The 18212-nt window shown below is 44.6% G+C and overlaps 1 protein-coding gene across 1 annotated transcript in view; it reads right to left on the bottom strand.

Annotated features, from left to right (window-relative positions):
- Positions 1-1996: 1996 nt before the first annotated feature.
- KCNH4 (potassium voltage-gated channel subfamily H member 4) overlaps positions 1997-18212 on the bottom strand; it is a 976843-nt gene continuing 960627 nt past the window's right edge. Inside the window, exon 16 of the mRNA XM_069634470.1 lies at positions 1997-16465. Coding sequence (XP_069490571.1) covers positions 15839-16465 — 627 coding nt within the window. The 3' untranslated portion in view covers positions 1997-15838. The remainder of the gene's footprint in view (positions 16466-18212) is intronic.

The following is an 18212-nucleotide window of genomic DNA, read 5'->3' as shown; positions in this document are numbered from 1 at the left end:
GAACATTCTGGTCACTAGCCATTGTGCATTTTTTAAATGAATAGGGACAAGGGCACAGCTATTAATACTATATCTAATAAGGCCATGTCTCTTGCTCTTATGAACCTCTGCTTTTGACATGGTCACTAGAGAGAAGCTATAATCTGTGTTGGAGATATATCGGATCCCAGACATTTTGTTATACATCGTAAAACAGTTGCATGCAGCTTGCATAGCCTGTGTAAACTGTTTCCTACGACTAGACGAGGTTTGCCAGGGCTGCGTCCTGGTACCCCTCCTTTTAAATCTTTATATTCATTCTTTGGAAAATGAGCTTTATTGGGGAGACCTCGATTCTACTTCTAATCTAGATGGATGACACTGTTTTAAGTGCAACGAACCTCATCACTCTTAATTAACCCTAATAGCTTTTACCCGGATGACAAAGAATTACATTAACAATGCTAAAGTGAAAAGCCTTATCATTGGAGGTGTCAACAATGATCTATTGTCATTTTTTATAAATGCAAAACCTTTTGCAAGAGTAAGATGTTTGACTTACCTGAGGGTTTGTTTTGGGAAAATCTGAATAATCAGCATGACACAGGCGAACGGGGCGACGGCCCAACTGCTTCGACACTTTGAGAAATATCCAACAGAAATGACCCCAGGCTTGTATAATGCTAAGGCAAGACCAATAGCTCTGTATGGCTCAGATTAGTGGAGTTGGGGAAAAGTGTTCAGCTACAATTAGCTGAGGATGCTTTTCTGAAACAACTTTTATTTTAAACTTTGTCTCCTCATTTTTCAGTCCACAACGAGCAGAATCAGGAATGCATCAGTCCTTTTTTTTTTAGAACAAATCCTCCATCGTTGGGATTATCATTTTGTGTAATAGCCATGTGGTTCCAAGCCAGATCTTTCTATGTGATATTTTATTGCTAAAAGTGGGCTAAGTAAAATCCCTAGCTTTGCCATATTAAACCAGGACTGAATTGTCACCTGTGATTTGCCCATCCTGATATTATCACAAAGGACAGCATATTTTTAGTCAAGAACGTACTACGTTGAAACCTTAATGAGTCTACAAAGATTGTTTAACTAAGTAAACCCTACATCTGATCGCATTGTGTTAAATCTTCCGAGGGTCGAATTGAGGGCTATCCAACATGGATGGCTGAGGGCACTAAGTAAAAAATGGCTGACATGATATGATATGATATGGCATTTATAACGCAAGTGTTTCAAGGCGCGAAAATATGTTTCAGGTTCGGTATTCTTGCAATAGGAAGTACGTTTGAGAGCTGTCACAAGGCAGGATGAGCCTCAGCATTGTGAGATCCACAATCCATTATCCCATTTTGCACAAAGTATCAACACATTTGTCTACAAACTAGTTTAGACATTTTTTTAAACTGTGGCTTTAGACAATACCAATCAATTGTAATGTTCTTGCAACTCTGTGGTGATCCATTGGTGGTGTGGCAACTCATTTATATTTGGCCCAAGCGCTGTGGCTTGGGACTCACTCTTGCGACCCTTTTAACTATATGTTGGCTAAGTTTACCCAATGAAATTGAGCCTTTTTACTGATCCACTGTGTTAAGATTTTTAGCAGGTCCATGTCAATGATAGAGTTCTGGATTTCAGCCTATTATTCTTATTCTTGTGTTTTGTTGCTTCTTGTATTCTTTTTTTATACTTATTTGTTCTTGTTATTTACTGATTGTACTTATGTATTATATTTTGTTATTACGCTGATGGCTGTAAAGTCAAACATATTAAGATCGTGATGATCTTCCTGAAAAGGAGAGCATTCCCGAATCCACACACACATTCAAAAGGCCCAGAAAATATGGACGACCCTGTCACAAACACACCCAAATATATGCCCATGTCCACGAGGCTTCGCAATGTGTGGATCCTATTTCGAAAAAAAAAATTGAGCAGATTTAAATGGCAATACCCAAATCAATACTAATACTTGTGAAATAATAACAACAAATGCACACATCAGTTACAAAAATAGACCTTTATTTCACACTGTACAATTGCAGCATAAACCCTTGTGCTCATTCACTGAGTTCTAAGATTATACACTTGTCGAATGCAAGTCCTGATTTCTGAAAGCACATGCTCTAAAGGTGATCCGCTGGAAAGCGGCCACAATCGACCGTTGCAGACTTCTGTAAGGCTGTAAAGAAGCACTTTTTTAGGATACAGTAAAACATTTTCAATAACTCAATAACATTCTTTTTAGAAATATTGGAATGTGAAAAAAGATTCCCTTGAACAAGCAGAAAAGTTGGCCGCCTAACATGCAAGAAAGAGCGGCAAAATATTTGTTGGAATAGATTCTAAATGTATTAGTTTGCGGTATAGTTGCATTGAAGTATTTTTCTATTGAGCTTGCATGGACCAGTTCTTCCGTAGCCTGCATGGTGGATAACTACAGGCCTCAGATCCATAGATTAAATACTGGTTAGTGTGTTTATTTCTGCATAAATTGGTCCCTCTCAGCATTACAAAAAGTTGTAGCGGATTGATCTCCAAGTGGTATCAATGCATCTAAGCAGGACACCAGGTTATATCACAATGGTGACTTCATGGCCCATCAGAGAGAACAGGTGGCACAGTCTCAGGGGGAATAAAATGCTGGCGTTCCCCTTAGTACCATGATCTAGTGAAACAAACTGAGAAAGTCTTGTGATGAGCAAGGCTTGCTCAGAATTAGGAATTGATGGGCTTCTAGGATAGGGCAGTCAGTGGTGACATTTGCTGAAAAGCATATACAGTTTACTAAAATGCCCCTGGACTTATTGGAATCACTATATGCCCAAACAGCGTAGTATCCGTCCACCCTGCCTTAAACGCTTGCCTGACCCTTTGCCAAAAAACAAGACGGAAACCACACTCAGAGGCTGGTAGCTTATTTTCCTTCATCGCTAGCAGATTCCATTCTTTTTTGGTTATGCTGCGCAGCCCTGATGTTTCTCTATTCCGAATTCCCCTCTGCTTGAAAATCGCTATGAAGCTCCCATTCCCCACCAGAGTGGCAATCTGGCAATTGGTACAACTTTTTGTGATCAGAGTGGGGTTTCTGTTACCTGAAGGATCATTGTAAGAAAATAATTGGCCCACTTTAAGAACATATTAAGAAAGCCATGCATCTATTGTCAATTCAATTTTGGAAAAAGTCAATGTTCATTCTTCTCCACCCCACAAGCTCTTCTATGAATGAGTGTATCCTTAGAGACTGTACGGTACCAAAGTAAGATGGATTTCTTCTAAGCTCAGTGGAGTGGGGAGAGGTGAGAGATGCAAATGTTAAGCAAATGATTTTGTATGTATGCTCTTCAGCAACGTGTCCAGGATTTCAATTTATTATAGTCTCATTAATTACACAACAGAAGAAATGCATACTTTTTCCTTTGATCAAATACTATTTCTATAATATGGATGTTGTACCACAAACACACAAACCATCTCAATATCTCTTATTATTTTCCACACAGCAAGCAGTTTTCGATATGAGTATGTGTTTTGGGAAACAGATTACAGCTATTGGATTGACTAATAGAGTTCATCTGATTTGCTATGCTAAGTCATTGGTTGGACACATTGAATAGTCAACATATCAAAATAATAATCATGATTCTGTCCAATAGAGGACTTTTGCGCATTGTGATTTATTTTTAGAGTGGTACATTTATAATAGTTTTGTAAAAGGAATGCAAGAGGAACTTTATCTAGAAATGTGGCTTTGTTAAATGTTGAAATGATCCCAACAGGATTTTCCTAGAGTGTGTTTTTATTTCTATACGTTTAGTCTTCTTGAATACTCTACTTGAGATTTCAAATTTTAAATACCATTTAAAGCATTTTCTGACCTTTCTGACTTTCAATGCACTTGAAAATATAGAATTCAGAATATCCTTTCCTTGAATTCAAATTGCATTTTCTCTGTTGAAATTATGTTAGGAAATTTTGTACATTTGCAATTTCATTTTTAAAATTGAAAGGATGTCAATCTGCACACACCATGTTAAAATGACATTTGTGGACTTTCTTTGGAATTTCAAAACTTACATTTTTACCAGGAGTTATATACACTGGAATTGCAATGAGGGTGTGGACATCCTGGATGTATATATTCACAATGTGCATTCTGATGTCAGAAAGGATTGGCATTGTTCACGGCAAACAGCACACCTTGTATTGGGACATATGACTGGGCAAGTGGACAGGACTATCATTAGGCATAGCAATTATCAATAAATATAGAGTGTGGCTGGATTGTTTCAATTTAGATTCAGAGTTCACACACTGTCTACTGTAGCAGCCTTTTTATGTTATATTAAAAGGTATTGTGAAAGGGAATATATTCACACTAGAAAATTGGTACTTGATTCTTTGGGTTGAACAACATGCCATAGCTGTGTTGGATAAATTCAGTAATATTTGTAATTTGGATTAATCTGCAATCAGCAAAGAGTCTTCACAATTCAATAGTGCTCTTAAGCCGAAATTTGAGTATCTAACAGCTAATGTTTCGACACAAGTGAACCATGCTTTGAGTCGGCTTGACCAAGAGACCATAAATTTGCAGTGCACAATTTGGTAATTCATAACTCATCTATGGTTAAAACAATTTCAAAGCAAACCTTAATTTACAATTAAATAAATAAATATATATATATATGTATATATGCACAGCTAGGATAGTTACATAAACATTCTCTGTGTTAGCGATGGGGGCGGCATAGGATCTTGATTAAAGTGTAATGTACTAGCATTTGCATGCAGTAGATCATTCCAAAATGATTGTTCTTTGACATGCAAGCAATCGAATTTAAAGGGGTATTATTTTATCAATAAACTGTTACCAGAAAACAATCTCGTACTATTTCTAATTAATAATGGATATCATGCTGTAACGGAAACCATAACCCTCTTTCATGCCAGCAAATCTAACGCCACAGAGCAAGGAGATGATAATCTTGAATACATCTGCGGCCGCCTTAATGTAGGTTCTGGCAACTTCTTCTGTTGAAACCATCAAGCTAACCCTAAGCTCAATTTTCCTAATCAAATTCCAAGAACAGTCATCTCAAGTTCACCTACACCACAGGTGCACTGTAGCTGTTCCTGGCCTTTCATGGTTGCATTTCGGCACTTTACGTCCTTTATTTATAATAGGAAAAGAAACGCTGCAGGTGCAAGAATGGACAGGAAAATCCAGGACAATGGAAATCTGAACGAGGGTGCAGCATTTTCCTTCATCCACGATACCCCAATATTCTAAACCATGCACAGCTTCAAACCAGGAAATCCAATTCTGAAAGAAATGTAAATCTTCCTGAAGTTGCTCATTTGAAATTCAAAGCAGGTCTCAATTTTAAATTTACGGTGGCAACGTTAGCAGCAGAGCAGGCTGGGTTTGATAGTACCTAAGTACCTGAGAGCTCAATTTAGAATATTGAATCCCGGTGCTGGTTTGCAAACTCTCATCCCAATGTAAATACTTATCAATTAGGTTTTTATTGATATGCCAACATGCTGCCTAATGTATTCTAAATATAAATCCTGATTGTTGTTGAGGAAAACCTGAACCACAATTACCAGAAAGCACTGGGATAGAAGACTGCAATTCAGAACTGGATTCAATCTGATTTTTAGCACTGCGTAATTCTTCCAAGTGATTTGCACTGTACAATATTCCCCAATGAGAGTCTTTTTCTTGGCCTTTGTCATCTTGCCATACAGGAGCCCTTTGGGTGGAAGAGCAGGCTTTGATGGCCATTGGAGATTCCAATGTTGACAATCAACAAACAGAATGCAGAACCTGAATAAAGTACTACTTATTTGCTTTCCTCACTCAACCACAACCCGTACTCAGTATCAGATGTGTTGAAAGGCATCTAGGACATCCTCATTAAAAAACACAAAACTACCAAATAAATAAATACACAGATAGACAGAATTGCGCCGTTTCCCGCTGATGGAGCGCGTCGTCCTTCTACAGGCATTGAGCAGAATATGGCTCCTGCAATAACATGAAACTGTCACGAACAATAAAATAAATCTTACAGCAAAACCTGGGTGAACGCTAAAATGGGATGACTGATCACGCAGCCATAACAGAGGGCTCTGTCCTGGTCTCACCACCCATGCAACACTATAAATTCAGGGGTGCGCCTGCCTATAGGGAACTCTGGCAATCTCCCAGTTGGCCTCTATACTATGGGCCTCTTTTGCTTTCTTCCACATTCTCTTGTGAGAGAACTCCCCAAACCCTTCTTATAGAGGTTGGGTTTTTTCACACAATGTCACATGGGACCACTTTGAAAAACATGTCCAGGGCTACTTTTGCTGCAAGGCCCAGCCCTGTATAAATTGCTCACCCTATGGCTCAGCCACCATGACATTGCTTATATGAAATCACCACATTAAGAGGACCCGAGAATCTTTTTGCTGAAAGGAGATTGCATTCAGAATTGCTTTTCCAGGAGGCATTAGGAACATGTCTAGCTGTAGGACCTTGGGCAAGGCCCTTGGGGCCTATCCTGAAGGCATGTTTTAAAGCAATCCAGTTTCATACTGCGAGCAAGAAGGAGAGGGACTTTGAAGAATACTCCGCCTAATGCAGGAGGAAAGGGCTGATGTGCTGCTGACCTGTGGGTGATGCAGTAAGAAGAAATCCAGAAATTGTGAAACTTAACGCTGCATTGTGTGCATAGGTTTAAATATGGGCCGCAGGCAGGAAAACACATATTCCCTATTCCAATTCACTCTTGTATTGTGTAATTTGGGCCAAGCCCCTGGTGAGCGACAGTCAAGCAATTAACACCTCCCGGGCTGCTGCGCCGCTCTACAAATTCGAATAAATAAATAAATAAATAAATAAACACAGATCGAGAGGGCTTTATAAGAGAGATCGTCCTCTGGTTGGAAGGAGCTGCAGGTCCTGAAGGAAGCAATGATCTTGTCTCACATTTAAGGCCATTTTCATAAGGAATTAGTGGTACTATAACACACTATCGACCGAAATGTTTTCCAATCACTTCAGGTTTGGTTTCTGAGTTCACTGTTGCTTCTTAGCATGTAATTCTCACCGAATTCTGTTTGATTTCATTGAAAGTGCAAGATTAGTTTCCCTGTGGTTTTAGACCCTTCCCCTTGGGTTTATAGAGGAGAAGCTTTGCATGCTGCCAACGGGCGCACACCTTCCAGAATTGCAGCAATGGTGTGTAATGACCGGAGAGTTGTTATAGAAAGGACTGTGGAGGTGCTAACACATTCCGCCCATTGATAGAAAAATAGTGTCATTAAAACAAAGAGGCAGAGCAGGAACACCGCTATGGTGTGGCAAAGAAATTACACAACAGATAATACTCCACTACAAAGTTAAGTGGCTCCATGTCACGTGGGACATATTTTCCCGGTCAGTGATTTTTAGCCAAATCGAATGTTGCATGTTGGGACTTTGACCCCATTATAGGTATTGATTGATTGAATATTTATAATGCACCTATACCAAAGGGCACAATGCATGGAATTATCTGGGCAGAAAATAGGGTACTTGCGCGTGCAACTGCGCGCAAATCCGCCTTTGTTGATTCATGGAATTAAATATGCAGTGCTTTTCCTGGACTTGCGTGGAGTTCGCGCTGACTCGGCATGTCTGTGTGGGCCATCGAGGGCCTTGAGCGAGACTCTGAGCAGAGCGTGGGCATGACCTGAGCAGATGTCTGGGATAGGGGGTGGAAAACCAAAAATGAGGAAGAACTTGCGAAAAAGTGGGCGTTTCAAGGGACGGCCTGCAGGCAATCCCTCACACACTCACTATTGCGCGGCCCGAGACGTATTCATGGATTCGATCGCACAACCTCTTGGCTAGGAAATGGCCACACAAGTCCTCCAGAAGATCCGCCACCCGAAGGCAGGTGTAAGTACACTTGCGTGTAGGACTTGCAATGTGGCAGTGGGATTTCATGTTGGATTTCTGGGTGTTTGTACTCAACTGGGGTTCTGATGTAACTTAGAGGTGCGCGTAAGCAGTGTAGCGGGGTGCAGGAACGTTTTACAGGGATTCGCACGCAGATATCCCAAGTTATTGGCTAGTTACGATTTTTTATACGCATGTTGTCAGGGTGTCGGATACGGTTACGGGGTACCCCGTGCAGTGTCCCCAAGATGTAGGTCTGTTTGCGGGGGACCCCACAAACTGTTTGAAGGGTGCGTGTATTCGTGCCCAGGTAAACTCACAAATGTTCTGATCTGGCAGTTTGTCGCTTTGCGTATGGGCGTGACGGGGTCGTTCCGGCCGTGACTTACGACTACGGTTACTTTGAGCAAACAGTTCTATGAAAATGCAGAGAACGCATTTTTCTTCTGTGCTCAGGCTCACACAGTGTACTTCTCGGTGCGCAGCCCTTGCATGATTTCTGTGTGAAATGCCATGAATTGGGCCTAATGTGTTTCGAGGTGCAACAAGTCAAGAGGGTGGGGCAAGGAAGGAGAACAAAAACAAAAAACGGTTATACTAGGCCTTGTGACATTCGGAACATGCAAGTGCAACAAAAGAAGTGCAAGGGAGAGGGAAGTGCTGGTCAGGTCAGACGGGACAGTGGGAAAATCGAGTGCTAGGGGAGGCCAGGAAGACAGAGCCAGGGGAAAGCAGAGAGTGGAGGGGGAGGAAGATCCATGAGCTAAGTGCGAAGTAAGGGGCTGGAAGGGCTACACTGGTGCAGGCCCAGCTAGGCAGGTGAGGGCGCAGGGGAGGGGGAGAGGGAAGGAAGAAGAGAAAAGCACGGTCTTTAGAAGTTTCAGGAACTTAAGGAGATACGGCTCAAGTCTGAGAGGGTCAGGGAAGCCGTTCCAGAGGGTGGCACCTGCGGAGGAGTGAGATCTACCCCCCACTCTCTGCTTGGAAAAGCGTCTGATCTGCAGAGAGCTAGAGCCAGGTAACCGAAAAACACGAGCACGGCTGTATCTAGGGAGAGAGAGTTGGATGTAGAGGGGTCCCAGGCCCCAGAAAGCCTTGTGGATGATGCAGAGGGTCTTGAATTTGTTCCTCACAGCAACTGAGAGCCAGTGGAGAGAATTTAGGACTGGAGAGATGCGGTCCGTGGGCTTGAGGCCAAGGATAAGTCTTTCAGTCCTATTCTGAATTAGTTGAAGGGGGCGAAGGGACGATTTAGGCAGATTGAGAGGCTGTTGCAGTAGTCCAGCCTAGAGAGGCCCAGAACTCTGGAGACATTGAGTTTCTGAGGGAAGGTGAGGAAAGGTAGACTGCCTGTGAGACGGTGCAGCTGAAAGTTGGCCTTCTTGGCAAGGTCTGTGATGTGAGGGGAGAAGGAGAGAGATGAGTCAAAGATGAGACCAAGGTTGTTTGCCTCACAAGAGGGGGTGTGAAGGGGGCCCACGGAGGGTGGCCAGAGTGTGGGAGGGAAAGAGGAAGCAGGGGTCCCAATGAGAAGGATGTCATTCTTACTGGCATTAAGGCAGAGAGTGTTAGCAGAGCATCATGCCTGAATAGCAGACAGGCAGCCAGGAATGAGGGAGGACATGGAGGCAGAGGAGGGAAGCTTGGAGGAGAGCTGCCTGCCATGCGCATAACACTGGAAGTTAGGAGAGAAGGTGGAGATGAAGTGTGCTAGAGGAGCTGGATAGATGTTGAACAGCCAAGGCAAGAGGATAGAGCCCTGAGGCACTCCACAAGTGGAGAGTGAGATGGTGGGCAGAAAAGGGCCCATTTGAAACATGGAATATCAGTCCAAGAGGAAGGAGGTCAGCGAGGTCAGTGATGCCAAGGGTATCACTAAGCCGATTTATCAGGGTAGCATGACTGACTGTACCAAAGGCAGAGGAATGGTCAAGAAGGATGAGAACGGAAGGAGAGCTGGAGTCGAGATTAGAGAGCAGGTAATCACGGGTGTTCCGGAGAGCAGTTTCCGTGTATCTGGCAGCTCTGAAGCCAGACTGGTGGTCGTGAAGACAACCAACATATTGAGTGTGGAGAATAAGCTGGGAGATGGCCAGCTTCTCCAAGAGTTTGGCCAGGTATTGGCCTTCAGATCTTGTTGTGCACAGTGGTATAGAGTAAGTGGCTAGTATTGGCTGAGGTTCTCACACCTGACATAGAGCCATTTGCTACCTGTGCATCACATTCAGCACCTTGCAATACAAGCAACTTAAAGGTGTTCCATGTCAGGCGTGAGATGTGTAAGCAGTTCTTTCCTTTGCTGAAATCACTTTGGGGCTTATTTTCACAAAAGTGCAAATTGCATGCAGGGTCCCGCAAATTCTAGCACTTAAATGCTGCTACGGCCACTGCAGGCAGTTTTGAACATTTGCTGGGCAGTGTGCAAAAGTGAGGAGTAAAACAAGGTAAAATCACCTTTACACTTCACTTTTACGCTTCTTTTTGCAAAAAAGTAATCGCGCCTGCAAATTGCACTTTGAAGGCCGAGATTACAAATGGCTTCCCATGGAATCCGTCTGCTCATTAGCAGGTGCAAACGCAAAGCGGATTCCATAGGAGTCCCTTGGTTTTGTGCCTGAATGAAAATCTCATGCAGGCGTGAATCCTGGTGCTCTTCCATTACGGAGGAGGAAAGCAAAGTGTAAATGCAAACTCCGTTTTGTGCCCCTCCTATGCCTTGGAATGGCACGAAAATCTGTTGGATCTCAAAAGTGTAAAGGGATTACGCCTTGCTTTCACGCTTTCATTTTGCACTCTGCTCAGTGCAAAATGACCACCTTTGTGTATTTGTATTTCAATGTATATTACACAAGTCGCTGAATGTATTTCTAATTGAGTTAAAAGGTCAGCACTGGCTTAACACCTGACCTGGGAAAACGTGCAATTGCTGTCCATAAATGTACGAAATGATATCAGGGGCTTGGACCCAGGACGCATGTGCAGTAGCATTCACCATAGGCAACCTCCCTTGCATTTCCGCTTCCCTCACTGTGTACTTCCCCCTGTGACTTGTAAAGTGTCCCGCTGTTTACTGCAGCTACTTCAGTGGTTTGTGTAGGGTGATGTGTTCCATTGATGTCACTGGGGATACACGTTTCCAATCATAGGCTTTCAATAAATGACCCGGGGCCTTTTGCCATGTCTTGTGTCACTTAACTTGAGACAACCTCAGAAAACTTAAAACCCTCTTTGTGCAGAAAACGCTTCCCAGCATCCAAATTATCCGACGACGAGTCAAGTATTGCAATAGTCTCCATGAGGAGCAAACCCTTCTTTAAAGTGAAGGGGTTTCAACACACTTCAAGACTGCGCCACCTCCTGTTATCTAGCCTCTACCACCAAAAAACCCCAGTTAAATGTAGAACCTTTTTTAAAGTGATCAGCCACTGCAGTAGCCAACTATCAGAACACCAATATCTCACTTAATTGGCCAGTAGACCATCCCTGGTCAATTCTTCACTGGAAAGGTAGACCAGACAAAACATTGAATGAATAGTACCAAGCAAACCACTGTTGCTCCTCCAATCACAGACACGCCACTCGAACGGGCTGCATTTGTGATCTTCTCAAAGATAGATCCTGTTCACATCCTCAAGGCTACCACCCATGGCAAAGCCCTTTTCAGAGAAGCCCCCCTCCCCACACACTATCATCAACCCATGTCCCACTGGTGAAATCTTACCAGAAGCACTCAAAGCAGGACAGATATTTCAGTTACTGAATGAACCAACTCCTGATGCCGATTTCCTGCCCACCTCCAGAGGGTTCCATGTAATAATGTCGGCGCAAAAATATTGCCATGCAAAAATATCGCCATGCAAAAATATCACAGAAAAATTGTCGTTTTTTGTGGTGACTTTGTTGCCTGGAACATGGGGGGGACAACCCCGCAACCCCCCAATTTTTATTTTTTATTTTTTTTTAACATTTTTTTTTGCCCCTGTCGCCATATATATGGTCACCCAAATAATATCGCCACTACATTTTCCCGGTGATATTATTTACGGCGACCATATATGTGGCGATATTAATACCTGATACCCTCCAGAGTCCTCACTCCCCTACGATTCCTCCATTTGAAGAACAGAGATTCCTCCAAGACAACAACCGATCTGGCTTGAGGTCATGGGGCTGCATTGAGACATTGGGCTTCATTACGTGGTTGGTGGTTAGCCTCGGCTTACCGTTTCCACCGTCCAATATTCCGGTATTACTGGGATATTACAAGCAGCAGAGGAACGGTAAATTCCCGTTTCCATGCCATGAGGTGGGAACCACTTAAGCACCGGCACCATTGTTCATGGAGCCCAGGCTTCAGTGAATAATCTGCTGGTACAGGCCTGAACTACCAGCAGGTCAGGCCTGCCGGTAGTTCACAGCCCCTACTGGCAGACTCGGAGTATGCTGATCCAGAAAAGGTGCCGGTAACTGTTGTTACTGGCACCTTTTTCCAGACCGGCATTCTCGTAATGAGCCCCATTGACTGTTTAGGTAGTGAATGCTGTTCTTCTCATCCCAGGAAGTGGTGACCACTTCCATCTATTTTGATGGAACTCTTGCCTGTTTACAACACCATTGATCATCAAGTCCAATCAAATCCCGTAAAAAATCATGGGGTGTGCCGACAGAACCTTAAAATGTTTTTATCTCTGCAACAGACAACAAATCCTTCAAGAGGCACGTGCTCATCTGAACCGAGGCCAATGACTTGCGGTTGCCCTCAAGCACTGATCGTTTCCCTTGTGATCCAAAACTTGCAAATGGAGCTTATTTTACAATTCCTTTCAAATCATAGAATCCAGCATCAACAATATACAATTCTTAACTCTGCCTTAACGTCACCACAATCGAGGACATCGACCAACTAAACGACTAACATGCCTTTATCCATCATAGAAGGCAAGTGCCTACCTAAAGCTAACCCCAACAAAAGCAAAGCAGGTTTCAACCTGATCAGGAATAGCACCAGAGAAGCCCAAATCCATAGCCAACATGAAACTGGGTAGATGCAGAGCTCATCACGACAAACGTAAAATTATTTAGATTGATCATCGACAGTGATCCGTTCATCAAAACCCACATTGTTTCGCGAAAACCCACCATCTCTTCTATGCAAATGCAATCCTGCACGCTGGACCTAGGACTCAGATCAAGTGCCCGGCGCATGCACAGTCTTCTCGGTGGAGGCAACAGACTTTTTGAAGATTTGGTTGATTCCTCTCGGACCAAGTGACAAGCATCTTACACACCACCACCACCATCGGACTCATGGAAGGGCTGAAGAAATTCATCCAAATCAATGCCACCCAAAGGATCCTGCACTGATTGACCTGGCAGGACTGCAGGACCTTCAAGACCTGTTGTGTCACCTACAAGGCAGTCAGAATCAAAGCACCTGCTTAAAATACGTACCATATTAGGAGGCCAACACAACACAGGAATCTGTGGCATTGGCAGCTGAAAAAGGAATAGACTAAACGGCAAACCTTCTCATTTCAATCCAACCAATTGCACTACCACATTGCAATGCTTTGCGGAAAATAAACCCTTGCGCTGAAACTTGCTGTGGAACCAAACGGTGACCCTTTTTCGCATGCCACGGGAAACCACGCAGATTCTCTCCATGTTGACGTGCAGAGCAATCAATATGCAGGTTCCACCGACAATCCACAAGATGCCTGTGTGCCACGGCCAGAGTGCGGGATTTGGTCTTGGTGAAAGGTTTTTTACAGGTCTTTTGCCCAAGAGGAAGGTCTTTTGTATACTGCAGCACGCTGCTTCCATTTCTCTTACTTTGCAGCACGGTGGACCTAGTTCTTGAATTGGATGGTGGTGCTGTCTGCTGCCATGCTGGAAGATCTACTGCAGTGCGGTGTTGGTGTAGTGCAGCTTGAGCATGTTGCACTGAGGAGGGGGCCGCTGACCCCGGCTAAAGTTGGGGTCCCTCCAGATGAGCGCCACTTTGTGACCTTTCCCCTAATGCTACCTATATATACTCCATCACTTCAACATTGTCCCATAAGCGCATACGTGCTGCACAAAATACTGGCCAACTTGAGTAGGCAGTATGGATCTAGCTTTGAGTCAACACCCTCTTGGCCATGGAAGCAGGGAAGCAGACATGGACCCTTACTTCCCTCTCCTGCCTACAATTGTGAGACTCCTTAAAGCCTTCAGAAAACAGCTAAGGACTCACAAGCTCACGATAAACTATGTCACTGCTTTGGTAGTAGAGTCTACTTGGTGTAGCCGGGACAATTAGTTGCCAACATGATCCATTCCAATCTATAGGTGCTTATCCAGTCCAGGTTTTTTCTTTGCATTCTGATACTTTTAGCACTGCTTTTCCCAATCTAAAACTCAGACTACACTTCCCAGAATTCAAAGAAAAAACCAGGACTGTATAAGCACCTACAGATTGGAATGGATCATGTTGGCAACTATGATATAGAGGAAAACAAAAACTAAGTAGGGGGCTTATTTGTTGAGCCATCCAGTACACAGCAGTGTTTTACACAAGGGCACACATTGTGTGCCGCCATGACCTCTCCCAATGGCAGACTGGTGCTTCAGAAATAAGTTTCTGGCATCACAACAAGGCTCAGTGTTGGGTAAGTCCACTTGGAACCAAAGTGGATGATATGACTCGTGAAGCCTGTGGACCCTCCACCACGCCCACCTTTTTCACAAGCCTAAATCAGTTGTCCTCCTGGTTCTTGCCCAGCGGAGGTGGCATGCATAATTACTAAGAGTGAATCGATTAGAACTCTTTAGAAAGCACTTGGGGAATTGATGTGCTTTTAAAGATGAGGTAGCAGCTGAGTGAGACATGCTCTGTGGCACAAAAGTGCAACAGACAAAAGGCATTCTGCAAAGTGACGTGTCGAAAAGGTGGCTGGCCAAGGCGGCATGCCGTGCGGCATGTGCTACAGCACTGCAGCATGGAACACATGCGTGAGATATAGGCTGCATGGCACTCATGCTTCACAGGTGCCGCATCAATTCATATTGTATTGTCCTGATGCAGGGTCGGCCTTAGGGCAGGGCCGCTCGGGCGACCGTCTTGGGCGCCATTAGCCCTCCGCCATGTCTTTCAAGGTCTCCACCGAGCTGGCGTGGTGGGAGAAGGCATGGATAAGCGCCCTATTGAAATTAAATGAGCCCCCGTCTCGGAAGCCTAGTGCATTTAATAACAAATGGGCACTGTGGCGCCTATTGAAAAATGTGCCTAACCCCCTGCATGACCAGGGGTGCACGGGGGCCCCAAATTTTGGTTTTGCTGCCCTGGGCGCTGCCGTGATGCCTCAAGCATGCATTGTGCCTGGGAATACGGCTCCTCCCCCCACACATGGCCATATGAGAACACAAAGACGTGGAGCAATTGAAATGCAACACTTAAAAGAAAGAACTTGCTGCATAAAAAATACGCACCAATGAAGATATGCCCGCGTAAGTAAGGAATCTCTGAAAAACAATGTTATGGTAGATATAACTTCTGTAGTTCTGAGCAGAAACTTCAGAGATTCTGAGTACTCTTTTCTAAACCCACTGGCTTTCGAATTTCTCGGCAAACAATTACTTTTCTGAGCAAGACACTTTCTGCAACAATCGTTCATTGACCAATAGTACAATTGGTAACAGCTGTAACTGGCTTTGAAAATGGCGGCCCCCCAAAGAATACAACAAAGAAATGACTCGGAGCAGGTGCTGTTGCTTGAACATGAACGGCGAGACGAGTGCATCCTCACACCTGATACCAGTGCTTTCGCAGTGTGCCTGAAGGAGACCCAACCCTTATCAGAGGCAACGGTAGAGGCACGGGCATTTGCAGGAAGCCTGACTTCGCTAGTGAAAGCTCTCAGAACTGGACTACTAGGGACTATGAGTAGGTGGGTGATTCTGAGGGGAGCAGCTGGGGAAGGACTGGACCGAACTCCCAGAAGGCAGCGGATGGGATGGCGGACAGAACACTGAAGACCCTGAGATAGAATAACTTAGGTGTGTAGCCTGGTCTGAGTGTGGTGTGGTCCCGTGGGGCTGCGGGCTACCCCTTTCCACATCTGAAGAATCGAGATAAAGGCAGCCAGTCTGGGGGATGAAAGATGAGGAAGAGGAGGCATGGCAGTAGTCTCCCCTGGCTGCGAGCAAGCAGTCTTCCTCCTGGGTCCTCCGGCACTCCATAGGTGAACCAAGGGGGCAGTGCAGTTCAGCAGGTGTCACGTCCACTCTGAAAGAAGAAGGTCCACCCGCTCCAGAAGTCCTGGTTTGTGGCGCGACAGAGTCATGACTTGGGGTCAGAGAAGATGGCGCGGCATAGGAACCAATCACTGGTGGTTGCTGCTTCCTACTCGGCTGTGGTGGTGAGGACACAATATGGATTCCATATGGGTAGACTACGGTCGAGTTGTAATGCTGTGTCGCGATCAGCGTCTGTAGAAGGTGCATCATGAGCTGGAGCTCCTTGCTGAGCTGCACAACCTCATGGTTCAAGTTATTTATCTGCAAAGCAGAGAAGACAACAATTACTATACAAGCAAAAACTTTATTATTTGTTCATTTAAGCCCAAAGGCCAAGCGTTTCCTACCATATTTCGATAGCAACGGTCAAAATCTATATTAGAATGTTTGGGCTCCCCACTGCAAAATGGAGGCTCTGTCTACAACTCCTCTGTTCGTCTCCTTTTCTGTCTTTCTCCTCGATCTTCAATCACACCTTCTTTACTTTCGATGGGCCTCATCACGATTTGGGCGGTAACGCCAGCGGTATTACCGCCGGCTGTATTAGCCCCACCGCCAAACCCCCGGCGCTATTAGCACTGGATCATGCCGGATCACGGGTTTGGCAGTAATGGAATTCCCTATTCCCCACTGAGCCCATTCGGGAATGCCCCATTCACCATTGGGCTAAATGGGGAATTTTCACGCTCAGGAAATCCGCCGGCGGTAATAGCGCAAATTTTTGACGTATTTCCCCCCAGCTAAGTGCTGGGGAGAGATCCGCTGAAGCCCTGATTTGGCGGACCCTTAAATCCGCCGGTAATAGTGCGACCGCCGGATTCAAGGGTTACCGCCAAACTCGTGATGAGGCCCTATATCTCTTCTCCCTTTCGAATCTCGTCTTTATCATTTTCTCTCGATTGTCTTTAAGTGTATCCATGGTCTCGCTCCTATGTACCTCTCTTTTCTTATCTCACTCTATTCCCCTTCCCAGCCCCTCCGTTCCCAAAATCAGTTTCTTCCTTCGGTCCCTAAACCTCCATGCACGTCTTCTCACTTTGGCTTGCTTGAACATTGCACCTCCCTCCCCTTCTTTATTCGTTCCGCCGCTTCTCTTCGTATTTTTCAGCCTAACCTCGAAGCTCATCTTCCATCTGCTCTTCCTAACAATTAAACTCTACCTTTCTCCCCTCTTCTGATTTTTTATCCGGATGATTTGCTCATTTTGATTGTTTGTTTCTTTTATTTGCTTACATGGCGCACCGAACCCGGGGGCATCTGGGCGCTTTTTCTTAGGATAAAACAGGTTACAACAATGATACAGAACTATATACAGTCATGGGTATCGTAATATACAGATATGTACAAGATGAGGAAATATACATTATGTACAAGGTTCATAACATAGCTCAAGGGCAGGCTTGCAGTGGGCCAACTGGAGGGGCATTCTTAAGCTATGGGCATAGTGGATAGGAAGTTAAGTCATGAGATCACGAACAGTTGGTTTGATCAAATTGTGCTATTTTGTTTTTCTTGTATTTGCGCTTTTCGCAAAAAGTGCTTTATACATTAAAGAAAAATAAAATACAAATCCCCACTTCGCAGACAATTGTTATAGCATTGGTAACTTTTGTTATGGCTGCATTATTTCCTCTAGTATTAATTGATTGTCCATTTGGCATTCTATGAAGGCTGTTGATGACACAGTAGTGTGGGTGTGTATATGAACATAAACATCCTAGCAAGTGGCTGAGAATCCTGAAGCCAGGGCAGTCCTAGTAGGTGACCTCAGAGGCAATGAAGAAAGCAGGCCCGGGTAGGCAGCAGTGCCGCTATCCATATGAGAATTGCCCCCACCCTTCGCCTACCTGAGGGCGGGTGGTGCATCACCTCTGCCGGCGTGTGATGTAAGGACCCGGCACTGGAAGAGGCCCACCCGATTTCGGGGTCTCTTTGGGGACCAGAAGAAGTGGCCCTTCCACACCGGCGTGGCCTCTATTGCACCGTTGCCGTGGTTACCACCTTCGCC

The sequence above is a fragment of the Ambystoma mexicanum genome, chromosome 13 (assembly GCF_040938575.1).
Source record: "Ambystoma mexicanum isolate Mex_15411 chromosome 13, UKY_AmexF1_1, whole genome shotgun sequence".
In the NCBI taxonomy this organism is placed as follows: domain Eukaryota; kingdom Metazoa; phylum Chordata; class Amphibia; order Caudata; family Ambystomatidae; genus Ambystoma; species Ambystoma mexicanum.
This window is presented reverse-complemented; position numbering and strand designations above follow the sequence as displayed.